General features: G+C 32.2%; 1 protein-coding gene across 1 annotated transcript; it reads left to right on the top strand.

The window, feature by feature from the left end:
• The first annotated feature begins 158 nt into the window (after positions 1-158).
• On the top strand, positions 159-14,527 carry LOC134827676 (U5 small nuclear ribonucleoprotein 200 kDa helicase). The gene is made up of 9 exons (XM_063840437.1): positions 159-318; positions 393-1,088; positions 5,196-6,605; positions 7,677-8,469; positions 9,077-10,513; positions 11,218-12,163; positions 12,782-13,108; positions 13,163-13,688; positions 14,137-14,527. The coding sequence occupies exons 1-9, from the start codon at positions 274-276 to the stop codon at positions 14,377-14,379; spliced, it is 6,423 nt and encodes a 2,140-aa protein (XP_063696507.1). The 5' UTR covers positions 159-273; the 3' UTR covers positions 14,380-14,527.
• Positions 14,528-14,858: the final 331 nt, after the last annotated feature.

Below are 14,858 nucleotides of genomic sequence, written 5' to 3' on the forward strand. Positions count from 1 at the left end.
TTTTTATAATTTCTTTAAAAAATTAAGAAAATTTTACTAGTTCATGCAAAAAATTTAAATCTCGAAAATTGGACATGAAAAGTGTCAAAACCACGAAAGGGAAGCTTACAACTTTGATGCAAAATCAAAATTCCATCCAAGCTTGGCTCTCAAGATAAACAAGCTTAAATGTGAGTCGCCGAAAAAAATACAAAAATATTAACAAAAAGTGACAAATAATCGTAGAAATTAAGTTCGAATCGTGTCAAAGAAGCGACTTTCCATCGACACATCATGGCTGATCAAGCTGCACGTCAACTGCAGTACGAATACAAGGCGGTGAGTAAATTTTAACCCTCTACGTTTCGCGACGTTTATCGATTAATTTCTAAAATTTTCCCGATTTTTTTCAGAATTCCAATCTCGTCTTGCAAGCAGACGTCCGTTTAATCGAAAGACCTCGCAAAGATGAAGCCACGGGCGAAGTCATGTCTCTCGTGGGCAAACTTTCCGGCACGAAAATGGGCGACAAAGCGCAACGCAGCAAGCCGGAAAAGGCGGAGGAGCGAAAAAAGAAGCGTCAAAAACGTGACGAGGCGCAATATGACTTCAACAGCATGAAAGGAGCAACTTTGTTGTCTGAAGGCATCGACGAGATGGTTGGCATCGTTTACAGACCAAAAACGCACGAAACGCGTCAAACGTACGAAGTTCTCTTGAGTTTCATTCAAGAAGCGCTCGGCGATCAACCGAGGGATATTTTGTGCGGAGCTGCGGATGAAATTTTGACCGTGCTGAAGAACGAAAAACTCAAAGATCGCGAAAAGAAACGCGAAATTGACGAGTTGCTCGGCGGACAAATGGCGGACGAGAGATTTTCCTTGTTAGTGAATTTGGGAAAGAAAATCACAGATTTTGGAGCGGATATTGCAGCAGCTGTGAGTGCGATAGCGGATAACAAGCAAGTCGATGAGCAGTATGGAATTAATGTGCAGTTCGAGGAAAGTGAGGCGGAGAGCGACGAAGATGTTTATGGAGAAATTCGTGATGAGGAAGGTCAGGATGAGGGAGAAGAAGCGCGAGATGATGGAGCGTTGCATGCGGAAAATGTAAGAAATTTTAATTTTATTAACGTTTTTCAATTATTTGTTAGGCGAATAAATTTAATATATCCATTTTTTGTCTCCCTCCCCTCGGATTTTGTCGAAAAAATTCAGGGGGAAAAATAAAAATTAAATATAAAATACAAATATTTTTGACATATTTTGGAATTTTTATATTAAAAAATCATGAAAATTTACTGTTTATGGTAAAATTATACAAAAAACTAAAGAAATTTGCATAATTACGACATTTTCTATTGAAATGTTAGGTGACAAAGTCACATGACCAAAATTATTTTTTTTCAAAAATTTTTATTTTGGTAGATTTTGTTGATTTTTCTTTACTTTTAAGTTCAAATTTTAAAATAATATAAACTAAAATTAAATAAATGTTAAGAATCAACGTTTAACGTCTAAAAACGTTAAAAAATTACAAACAAAAAATTCAAAAATATTTATTTTTTTATTCCCCCCCTCGAGAAAATCCTCATGGGACAAAAAATGAAAATATTAAATTTATTCGCCTAAGCTTGAAAAAAATATGCGTTTATAAAAGCGTTTTAGGCACCTAAAATATTAATTTAAAATTCAAAAATATGCAAAAAGTATGCAGTTTTATGCATTAAAAATAAGCTATTTTGGTTGAAAATAAATAATTTTTTCAAAAATTAAAATTTGAGCATCTTGAAATTTTAAAATTGAACTTATGTGACCAATTTATTCTACAAAGGATTAAATTTTAGCAAAAAATTATAAAACGATTTTTTTCATAATAATTATTAATTTTTTTAAATGCAGATTTTGGAAAAACTTTTATATTTCAAAAATTAATTTAAGTTGAATGCCAAGAAAATTAGACAAAAAAATTTAAAAACTTTTCAAAAAATTTTATTGACTACAATGTTGCAACAATGTTAGTTAAGACCTTACTTTAACCTTGCAAATAAGAGCATTAAAAAAGTTTTAAAAAACCATAAATTAAGTATAATAATTACCAAAATTCTTTGCGTTTTGAAAAAATTTACACCAATTTTTTTTTCCCTACGGATAAAAAACGAGCAAGATTGATTCGTTAAAATTAGGCAAAATTAACTTTAAAACGGAATCAAATTAATTTTATAACGAATTAAATTGAGCTCTCAAGTAGACGATGTGTGACCATTTTAAGACCCTTGAGTCTTGAAAATAATGCCCTTAACTTTTCAAAGGAAAATACTCTAAATTAAAAAAAAATATTCGATAAAAACCTGAAAGGTCACATTGTCTAACTGAGCTTTATCAAATTAGAACAAAACCTTACATTCTGATCCGTTGACGGATCAATCTCAGACATTTTTCTTCCGTAAGGAATACCTAATAGTGCAATGATCTTGGATTTTAGCTAATTTTTGTAAATTGCTAATATTTTTGTTAATGTACCTATAAAACCTGTTTTATCTGTTTGTTTTTGCTTCTTTCTTTCCTATATAAACTCTTGGTCCTCATGCAAAAGTTCAGTCTATCCAGAAGTTTTAAAAGATGAAGTTCTTATTTCTTCTTTTGACAACTTTCGTCTTAATCAAAGCGAAAACTTTTAACAGATGTGAATTAATCGAAGAACTCACTGAAAAATTCAAGTTCAACGAGGAAACTGCAGCAAAAATTTCATGTATCGCTTCAAGATCTGCCTTTGAGACAGATCGAGTTGTTTATCATCCGCCACAAAACGAGCATAGCATATTCAGTTCCTATCCAAGCTATGGAATCTTTCAAATAAACTCGGAATATTGGTGTTCAGAAGAAGGAGATGGGGGAATTTGTAAGAATAATTGTCAAAAGTTCGTTGACGATGATTTAGAAGATGATATCGAATGTTTAAAAAAAATTGTTGGAGATTTTCGAAACGATAATTGGGGAGTACCATGGAATATATATTATAACTGCTACTTAGATCACATTTTAAAAAGCTGTAAAGAACCTGAAACTGAAAAAAAAGTTTGGAGTTCATTAGACGAGTGTCTTACCAACTTTCCAGATTTTCCAACTTCTTCCCTTCCTGGCTTTGGTGGTGTTTGGGCAAAAAAACATGAATTTCCCCATGCAGCTGCAATCGGTTGGACAAATCCTGAAACTAATTTGATCAAATGGGCATGCGGCGGATCCCTAATTGCTGAAGATGTGATTCTAACAGCTGTCCATTGTACGTTATATAAAATGCAAGAACCGGATGTCGTTCGTCTTGGAGATTTGAACCTTGAATCAGATTATCAGAACAGTGAAGCTCAACAGTTCAAAGTGCAATCGATCATTCGACATCCGAAATACACAAAGCATTATAACGATATTGCCCTCATCAAACTTGATCGGAAAGTGAACATCACTAAATTTGTGACACCAGCTTGTTTGTGGGAAAAGTTTGAACTTCCACGAGATGTTGAACTTGAAGCTTGTGGATATGGTCAAACGGAGCTCTATGGACCTTTCTCGCCGTTACTGATTAAAGTAATTGTTACAGAACTTGATAGAGATGAATGTCAAACTCACTATAATGATCATCGGTTGTTAAAAGCAGGATTGGATGAGAAGATTCATCTTTGTGCAAATGATAAAACAGGTAACAGCATGGATACGTGTAAAGGTGATTCAGGAGGTCCGTTGGAGATGAAGTTGTTTAATTACAACTCGAAAATACCATTTATAGTTGGAGTTACAAGTTTTGGAAGGGACTGTGGATCTTATAAACCTGGAATTTATACAAGAGTCTCTTCTTACATAGATTGGATCAAAAATCATTTTCCTGAAATTGAAACTGATCCGCTAAAATGCTCTGAGCAATATATGGAGTATAGACAATTCGAAAACATATTCGAAGAAGACTTTTATCCACATAAACCTATTCTAAGTTCATCTAATGACAAAATTGCTACAGCCACGATAATCTCTGACCAATATTTGATAACTACAGCCTCAAGCCTTCAAGAGCTTACAGTGAAACCAGATCGAATTCAACTTGGAGTAAATCAAAGCCAGATAATGATCGACAAAATCATCAACCATCCAAAGTATGCAAAAGGCAAATTAGAAAATGATGTCGCTCTCATTAAACTCCGGAATCGCATCAACTGGTTATATGTCGATTTCCCATCTTGCCTTAGCGAGACCTCACCTCCTTTTTCAGATGATCTAAAAATTCTTCAACAAGAAACTTACAACAATCGATCAACTTCTCGATATCGAGATACTGAAAATGAATCTTGTGTAGTTGCAGAATCTAATCAACTTTGTTACAAAAATAATTTTTATAAAGTTCCTGGTTCATGTAACGTTCCAAATGCATCTCCAATTGTCAAGAAAGGTTTTCCTCTGTTACCGTTTCAAACACTTGTTGAAGGCTTGGTAGTCAAAAGTGATGATTGCACTTTCACGAAAGCTGTAGATGTTTCAAAACACTTTGATTGGATCAATTCTGTTGTTTTTGAGAAGAACATTTGAAGAAGAAGAAGAAGTTGAGAAAACAACTTACAGTTTTACAATTTTTTTAATGTTGTAAAATATAAATAAAAATAAAAATCATTTTCATTAAATTTTGAACTTTTTTTTATTTGTCCATTGAGTTTTCGACTTTTGAAATAGGGCATGGGACGAAAACATAGAAAAAAATTGGAGCGGCCTAAATATTTTTTTTTATTAATTTAGGCCACTCCAAATTTTTTTTAAACTTTTTGTCCCATGCCCCATTTCAAAAGTCGAGAATCCAATGGGGCAAAATAAAAAAAAATTAAAAATTTCATCAAAAATTACCGTTTTTGGGCATATTTTCATGATTTTACAAGAAATTTTCAAAAAAATTTTAAATTTTTTTAGCTTTTTGCATTGAAAATGATATATTGTATAGAATTTCCTTCTCTAAAAATATTTTTTCAAGAATCTGACGTTTTCAAAATTTTTTTCAAATTTTTTTGTGATTTTTTTTTTCCCCATATTGAAAAAAAGTTTTTGGGACAAAAAGTTCGAAATAAATTTGGAGCGGCCTTATTTATTAATTAATTTAAATTTTTGGTTATTAAAAATTTTAAAATATTTAATTTTTTTTCCTATAAAAATTAATTATTATTCTTATATTTTCTTTTGCAGCTCGTCGACACCGAAGAACAACGCAAAAAAGAAAAAGCCTTGCATCCCCTCGACATCGACGCTTATTGGCTTCAACGTTGCTTGAGCAAATATTATTCTGACGCCATGATCTCCCAAGCCAAAGCGGGCGAAGTTTTAAAAGTCCTCAAAGACGCCAGCGACGATCGCGAATGCGAAAATCAACTCGTCATGTTACTCGGCTACGATTGCTTCGATTTCATCAAACAACTAAAGAAAAATCGCCAAATGATTCTTTATTGCACGATGTTGGCATCGTCTCAGAGCGAAAGTGAACGTCAAAAAATCCGCAATAAAATGAAAGACGATCCAACATTATCGAAAATTTTGAAGACACTCGACACGGGCAAAGGCGACGACGACTTCGAAGAAGAGAAACACGATCGTAAGAAGCGAAAAATGCAGCAAAATGAAGAGGAAATGGATGTCGATGACAGCAAATTGAACAATCGGAAGATTTTGGAGCTTGATGAACTGGCATTTACGCAAGGATCGCATTTTATGGCGAACAAACGTTGCCAACTCCCCGACGGGTCATTCAGGAAACAGCGAAAAGGATATGAGGAAGTTCATGTTCCAGCGTTGAAACCGAAACCCTTCGACGAAGAGGAAGAACTTGTTAGCGTCGAGAAAATTCCAAAGTACGTGCAACCCGTTTTTGCTGGTTTCAAGACTTTAAATCGGATTCAGAGTCGAATTTACAAGGCAGCACTCGAATCCGACGAAAATCTCTTACTTTGCGCTCCAACAGGTGCCGGCAAGACAAATGTCGCTTTGTTAACGATGATGCGCGAAATTGGCAAACACATCAACGACGACGGAACCATCAACGCGGACGAGTTTAAAATCATTTATGTCGCTCCGATGCGTTCTTTGGTACAAGAAATGGTCGGAAATTTCGGAAAACGTCTCGCGCCGTACAATTTAACTGTTTCCGAATTGACGGGAGATCATCAACTGAGTCGAGAACAAATCGCCGCTACTCAAGTGATCGTTTGTACACCCGAAAAATGGGATATTATCACGAGAAAAGGAGGCGAAAGGTCTTTTACGCAACTGGTGCGTTTGGTAATTATTGACGAAATTCATTTGTTGCACGATGAACGTGGTCCGGTGCTTGAAGCTCTTGTGGCACGAACAATTCGAAATATTGAGACGACACAAGAAGATGTGCGGATGATCGGATTGTCAGCTACGTTGCCGAATTATCAGGATGTTGCGACTTTTATGCGTGTGCAACCGAGTGGATTGTTCTATTTTGACAATAGTTTTCGTCCTGTGGCATTGGAGCAGCAGTACATTGGTGTGACAGAGAAGAAGGCGTTGAAGAGGTTCCAAGTTATGAATGAAATTGTCTATGAGAAGATTATGGAGCATGCGGGACGGAATCAGGTAATTAAATCATTTTATAACTCAAAACTAAAATTAAATCATTTTTCAGAGGGCTCTAATTTATAACTCAAAACTGCCAAAAAATTGAAACTGAAAAAAAATTTTTTCTTTGAAAAAATTTTTTTTCTTTGACATAGTTTTGTTTTGAAAACTAAATCAAGCAAAAAAAACTGTGTCAAAAACTGTGTCAAAGCCAATTTTGTCAAATCTTGCTCCAAATGGATAAAAATTTGTCAGAGGGCTCTAATTTATCATTTTTAATCATTTTATAACTCAAAACTGCCAAAAAATTGAAACTGAAAAAAAATTTTTTCTTTGACATAGTTTTGATTTGAAAACTAAATCAAGGCAAAAAAACTGTGTCAAAAACTGTGTCAAAGCCAATTTTGTCAAATCTTGCTCCAAATGGATAAAAATTTGTCAGAGGGCTCTAATTTATCATTTTTAATCATTTTATAACTCAAAACTGCCAAAAAATTGAAACTGAAAAAAAATTTTTTCTTTGACATAGTTTTGTTTTGAAAACTAAATCAAGGCAAAAAAACTGTGTCAAAAACTGTGTCAAAGCCAATTTTGTCAAATCTTGCTCCAAATGGATTAAAATTCGTCAGAGGGCTCTAATTTATCATTTTTAATCATTTTATAACTCAAAACTGCTAAAAAATTGAAACTGAAAAAAAATTTTTTCTTTGACATAGTTTTGATTTGAAAACTAAATCAAGGCAAAAAAAACTGTGTCAAAAACTGTGTCAAAGCCAATTTTGTCAAATCTTGCTCCAAATGGATAGAAATTTGTCAGAGGGCTCTAATTTATCATTTTTAATCATTTTATAACTCAAAACTGCTAAAAAATTGAAACTGAAAAAAAATTTTTTCTTTGACATAGTTTTGATTTGAAAACTAAATCAAGGCAAAAAAAACTGTGTCAAAAACTGTGTCAAAGCCAATTTTGTCAAATCTTGCTCCAAATGGATAAAAATTTGTCAGAGGGCTCTAATTTATCATTTTTAATCATTTTATAACTCAAAACTATAAAAAAAATTGAAATTGAAAAAAAAAAACTCCTTCCAGGTCCTCGTTTTCGTTCATTCCCGCAAAGAAACCGGCAAAACTGCTCGCGCCATTCGTGACATCTGCTTAGAAAAGGACACTCTCGGCAGTTTTCTTCGCGAAGGCTCCGCCAGTATGGAAGTTTTACGTTCCGAAGCCGAACAAGTGAAAAACCAAGAGCTCAAAGACATCCTCCCATACGGTTTCGCCATCCATCATGCTGGAATGACGCGCGTTGATCGTACTCTCGTCGAAGATTTGTTCGCCGATCGTCACATTCAAGTTCTTGTCTCGACTGCAACGCTCGCTTGGGGTGTCAATTTGCCCGCGCACACGGTAATCATCAAGGGAACGCAAGTTTATAATCCCGAAAAAGGTCGTTGGGTCGAATTAAGCGCCTTGGATGTTCTTCAGATGTTGGGTCGAGCAGGTCGACCTCAATATGACACAAAAGGCGAAGGTATTTTAATCACGAATCACAGTGAACTCCAATATTATTTGTCACTTTTGAACCAACAACTGCCCATTGAGTCGCAGTTGATCGCAAAATTGCCGGATATGTTGAACGCGGAAATCGTTCTCGGCACGGTTCAGAATGTAAAAGATGCTGTAACGTGGTTGGGGTATACTTATTTGTACGTGAGGATGTTACGGGCACCAACTTTGTACGGAATTTCGTTCGATCAGAAGAAGGAAGATCCATTTTTGGAACAACATAGAGCGGATTTGATCCATACTGCGGCTCTTCATTTGGATAGAAGTGGCTTGATTAAATATGATCGTCGCATGGGACAATTCCAAATGACTGAATTAGGTGAGAAAAATATTTTTTTTTATTTTTAAAAAAATATTTAAAAAAAATTATTTAATTTTTTAATCGATTTTAAAATAATAATAGTTAAAATTGAATTAATATATTTTTAAAACAATAAATTTTAATTATTTAAATAAAATATTTTATTTTTTTTTAATTTTAAAAATGATTAAAAAATATTTATAAAAAAAAAAATATTTTTTTTTGTAATTTCAAGAAATTAAATAATTTTTTTTATTATTTTGTCAAACTTTTTTAAATTGTTTTGAATTTAAAACTTTAAATTTATTTCTTTAAAATTTAAAAAAAGTAAATTAATTTTTTTTTATTTAAAATTAAAATAATATCTAAATAATATTTATGTTTGCAAAAAATAAAAAAAAATAAAATTTAAATTTTTAAATTAATTTAAAAATTTTCTTATAAATATTTAAAAAAAAAAAATTTTAAATTTCAATGAAATTCAAGGATAATAAAAATGAAAAATGCTTTTATAATAAAAAAAATAAAATTTTTAATAAACGAAATATTTTAAATAATTAAATTTAATTTATTTAGATAAAATTTTGTAAAAATAATAAAATATTTTAAATTTACCTTTTTTTAGGTCGAATTGCATCTCATTTCTACTGTACACATCAAACAATGTCAACTTACAATCAACTTTTAAAACCAACTTTGAGCGAAATTGAGTTATTCCGCGTTTTCTCGCTTTCGGGCGAATTCCGAAACATCACGGTACGCGAAGAGGAGAAACTCGAGTTACAAAAACTCATGGAACGTGTCCCAATTCCCATTAAAGAAAGCATGGAAGAGCCCAGCGCCAAAGTAAACGTCTTACTTCAAGCCTACATCTCCCAACTAAAACTCGATGGCTTCGCTTTAATGGCTGACATGGTCTACGTAACGCAATCCGCAGCTCGATTACTCCGCGCCATCTTCGAAATTGTCTTGCACCGCGGATGGGCACAACTCGCCGACAAATGTTTGACGCTCTGCAAGATGATCGATCGTCGCATGTGGCAATCCATGTCTCCGCTGCGCCAATTCCGCAAAATGCCCGAGGAAATAGTGAAAAAAATCGAGAAAAAAGGCTTTCCGTGGGAGCGAATGTACGATTTGGAGCCCAATGAGATCGGAGAACTCATTCGCGCGCCAAAATTGGGCAAAACTGTCCATAAATTCGTGCATCAATTCCCAAAACTCGAGTTATCGACGCATATTCAGCCAATTACGAGAGCAACGCTTCGTGTTGAGCTCACAATTACGCCAGATTTTCAATGGGACGAGAAAATTCACGGACAATCGGAGGCTTTTTGGATTTTTGTCGAAGATGTCGACTCGGAAGTCATTCTGCATCACGAATTTTTCCTCTTAAAACAGAAATACGCGACAGACGAGCATTTGGTGAAGTTCTTCGTGCCCGTTTTTGAGCCCTTGCCGCCGCAATATTTCTTGCGAATCATTTCCGATCGCTGGATTGGCTCGGAAACACAGCTGCCAGTCTCCTTCCGTCACTTGATCTTACCGGAAAAGACAATGCCGCCCACAGAATTGCTCGATTTGCAACCTTTGCCGATCTCAGCATTGAGAAATCCCGAATTCGAGGCTTTGTATAACGAAAGTTTCCCACAATTCAACCCGATTCAGACGCAAGTCTTCAATGCGGTTTACAATTCGGATGATAATGTCTTCATTGGAGCGCCAACTGGTTCAGGAAAGACTACGATTGCGGAATTTGCGATGTTGAGACTTTTTGGTCAAAATCCGGAGGGGCGTTGTGTGTATCTGGTATCGAAAGATGCACAAGCTGACTTAGTTTTTACTGATTGGCATACGAAATTTAATCAGGCGCTCGGCATAAAGCTCGTAAAACTCACGGGAGAGACAGGAACTGACCTGAAATTGATCGCAAAAGGACAAATTATTGTCACGACAGCCGATAAATGGGACATTCTCTCGCGTCGCTGGAAACAGAGGAAGAATGTGCAGAATATTCAGCTTTTTATAGCGGATGAATTGCAATTAATTGGCGGGGAAGAAGGTAATAATTTTTTTATTTATGAAATTTTTTTTCGATTGATATTTTTTAATTTAAACAAAAAACATTTCAAAAAATTTTTTTTTAAATTCAAATTATATTTGAAGTATAATTTAATTTATTTATTTTTGGTTTTTTTTTACATTTTTTCTAAAATTTTAATTGGATTTAATTTTTTTTTTTTTTTTAATTAATATTTATTTTTTAATTTATTTTTATTTTTTAATTGGAAAATTAATTTTAATATAATTTTAATTTAATAAAAATAAAATTAATTTTATTAAATTTAATTTAATAATATTCTATTAGTTTGCAAAAAAAATGTTATTTAATATAGTTTTTAAAATTTTATAAAATTATATTATGTAATTTTATTTTAAATTTAATTTAAAAATAAAATTAATTTAGGTAATTAATATTATTTTAAATTCAAAAAATATTTAAAATAATTTAAATTATTTTAAATTAAAATTTTTTTTTACAAAAATATTCTGAATAAATTTTTTATAATTTTGTTTTCTAAATTTTTAAAAAATATTTAAAATTTTATTTAATATTATTTTTTATATTTTTAATTTTTCATAAATATTTTGACAATTTTTTTAAAGAATTCTTATTTTTTTCTCAATTTTCGATTTTATTTTTATTAAAATTATTAAATATTTAATTAATATAAAAATTTAAATAATTTAATTTATTTTTTTTAGGTCCCGTACTTGAAGTTGTTTGTTCTCGCATGCGATACATTTCCTCTCAAATCGAGAAACAAATCCGCATCATCGCATTGTCAAGTTCCCTCATGGATTACCGCGATGTCGCTCAATGGCTTGGATGCAACGCAAATGCTACCTTCAATTTCCATCCGAGTGTCAGACCAGTTCCGTTAGAACTTCACATCCAAGGCTTCAATATGACCCACAATGCGTCTCGTGTCGCTGCAATGTCGAAACCTGTCTACAATGCCATCACGAAATATTCGCCCCATAAGCCCGTCATCGTTTTTGTTTCGTCACGAAAGTTGGCTCGCATCACAGCGGTCGATATTTTGACATATTGCACGGCGGAACAACAACCAAATCGATTTTTCCACGCCGATGAGGAAGATATTAAACCATTTTTGGACCGCATGGAAGACAAAACGCTCAAAGAGACACTTTCGCAAGGCGTCGCGTACATCCACGAAGGTCTCTCCCAATCGGATCATCGTTTGGTCGAACAACTTTTTGATTCGGGAGCGATTCAAGTCGCCGTTGTGACACGAGATTTGTGCTGGGGACTTGATGTGACGTCATATCTCGTAATAATTATGGACACGCAGTTCTATAACGGAAAAAATCATTCGTACGAAGATTATCCGGTGACAGATGTGATGCAAATGATCGGAAGAGCGAATCGCCCCACGGAAGATGATGATGCGAAATGTGTTTTGATGTGTCAGACATCGAAAAAAGATTTTTACAAGAAATTTTTGACGGAGAGCTTGCCGGTAGAAAGTCATTTGGATCATCGGATGCATGATCACTTTAATGCGGAAATTGTCACAAAAACAATTGAGAATAAACAGGATGCAGTGGATTATTTGACATGGACATTTTTATACAGAAGATTAACGCAGAATCCAAATTATTATAATTTGCAAGGAGTTACTCACAGGTGAGAATTTTTTTAATATTTTAAAAGTTGAAAGTAATAAATTTTGAGTAAGTTTCTGAAAAAAATTTAAAAAAAAATTAAAAATTAATTCTTAAGAAAAATTTGCCATTTTTTTTTAAAAAAAATTTAAACAGAAATATATTTGAAGATAATTTTTTTTAAAGTTTATAAAAAAATAAATTTTTGAAAAATTTTTAATTTTTTAATTTTAAAAAAATATTTAAGTTTTTAATAAAAAAATTTTTTTTTTTTAATTTTTTTGAACTCATCATAAAAAATATTTTAAAAAAATTTAAAATTATTTTAAAAAAATTTAATTAAAAATTTATTTTTTTAATATAAAATAAAATTCTAATTAAATTCAAAATAAATTTTTAAGATGAATTTATTTTTTTTCAAATTTTTAAAATTATTTTTATTTTTTAGTTTCTTTTTTTACAAATCAAAATTGCAAAAAAAAAATTTGGTATTTTTAAAATTCACAGAAAACTATTTTTTTTAAATTTTTTTTATATTAAAAAAAATCTAAATATTTTTAAATTGATTAAAATTTGTCTATTTTATAAAATTATTTTTCTGTTTAAAAAAAAAATAATATTTTTTTACTTTATTTTTTAGACATTTATCGGATCACTTGTCAGAATTGGTCGAAAACACCCTCAACGACTTGGAACAATCGAAATGTATCAGCATTGAAGACGACATGGATACCCTTCCGCTCAATTTGGGCATGATTGCTGCTTATTATTACATCAACTACACAACTATCGAGCTTTTCAGCTTGTCCTTGAACCACAAAACCAAGATTCGTGGTTTGTTGGAAATTATTTCATCAGCTGCGGAATACGAAGATGTCGTCGTCAGACATCGCGAGGACTCTTTACTTCAAGCTTTAGCTGCACGTTTGCCCAATAAATTGACTGGACCTGAAGGAAGTGCTCCAAAGTAGGTTTTTAAAATTATTTTTCGATTTTTATTAAAATTCTAAATTTTTTTTAGGTACAACGATCCCCATATCAAGACAAATTTATTGCTTCAAGCTCATTTGTCGCGCATTCAGCTTGGCGCCGAGTTACAAGGCGACACGGAAATCATTCTCGGCAAATCCATTCGATTGATTCAGGCTTGCGTGGATGTTCTTAGCTCCAACGGGTGGCTTTCGCCGGCAGTTGCTGCTATGGAACTCGCACAAATGGTCACACAAGCGATGTGGACAAAGGATTCGGTGCTTAAACAATTGCCGCATTTCACGAGCGATATCATTAAAAGGTGTCAAGATAAAAATGTCGAAACGGTATTTGATATTATGGAGTTGGAGGATGCTGATCGTACGAGATTATTGCAACTCACAGACGCACAAATGGCGGATGTGGCTCGTTTTTGTAATAGATATCCGAATATCGAGATGAACTTTGAAGTTGTCGATAAGGATAGAATTAATTCGGGATCTACGGTGAATGTTGTCGTGCAGTTGGAGCGCGAAGATGAAGTCGTTGGACCTGTTGTTGCGCCATTGTTCCCTCAGGTAATTTTTATTTATTTTATTTTAATTTCAAATAATATTTTTTTTAATTTTATTAAATTTTTTTTTATTTTTAATTTTATTATTTAAATTTTAATTATTATTTTTTTAATTTTAATATTTTTTAAAATTTTTTTTCAAATTATTTTTTTTATTTTTTATTTTTTTTTTTTTTTCAAAAATTTTATTTAATTTTTTTTTTTAAATTATTATTTATTTTGTTTTTTTAATTTCAATATTTTTAAAATTTTAATTTTTTTTATTTTTTTAAAAAATTATTTTTTATTTTTTTTTTTTTATTTTATTTTAGTTATGCTAAAATTTTTATTTAAATTTTTTAATTTAATTCGCATGAATTTTTCGAATGATTTTTTTTATTTTAATTTTTTATCATATTTTATTAATTTTTTAAAATAAATTATTAATTTATTCATTTTTTATGAAATTTCAGAAACGCGAAGAAGGATGGTGGGTCGTCATCGGAGATCCAAAGGCAAATTCCCTACTTTCCATCAAACGTCTCACACTCCAACAAAAAGCAAAAGTCAAACTCGACTTTGTCGCTCCAAGCCCAGGTGTTCACGAATACACTTTATACTACATGAGCGATGCGTATCTCGGATGCGATCAAGAATACACTTTCAAAATCAACGTTGGCGACTTCCAATCGGAAAGTGAGAGTGAATCTGACTAAAAAGTATGCAGCACCAAAAGAAGGTCGCTTGCTGATAATTTTTTAATTATTACATTTTTTTTCATGTCATTAAATAAAAATAATTGTAAGTCCATTAAAAAATATAAATAAAAATATTTCAATGATAATAAAATTAAAAAAAAAAATCGTAGAAGGAAAAAAATTACGCGATCATTTATTAATCACGACGACAGATTATAAAAATAGGCTCAACGACGATTTTCGTCAGCAGATTATTTTATTTAGCTTTTTTTTATTTAAATAGCGTAGCAAGAAAATAACTCTCACGCTCCCCATTCATGACTTCTAAAGTTTACTACTGATTAACCTTATCGCGTAGCCTCTGTCAATGTTCTAACATGCAATTAGGTGACGACTGAAGATTAATTTTTTTTACGCGCGTGATTAAACATCAAAATTTATGTTTTATTTTGACTCGATTTGACGTCGGTTATCAAGCGAAAGCGCCTGCAAGTGTC

The sequence above is a fragment of the Culicoides brevitarsis genome, chromosome 1, assembly GCF_036172545.1.
Source record: "Culicoides brevitarsis isolate CSIRO-B50_1 chromosome 1, AGI_CSIRO_Cbre_v1, whole genome shotgun sequence".
Lineage (NCBI taxonomy): Eukaryota > Metazoa > Arthropoda > Insecta > Diptera > Ceratopogonidae > Culicoides > Culicoides brevitarsis.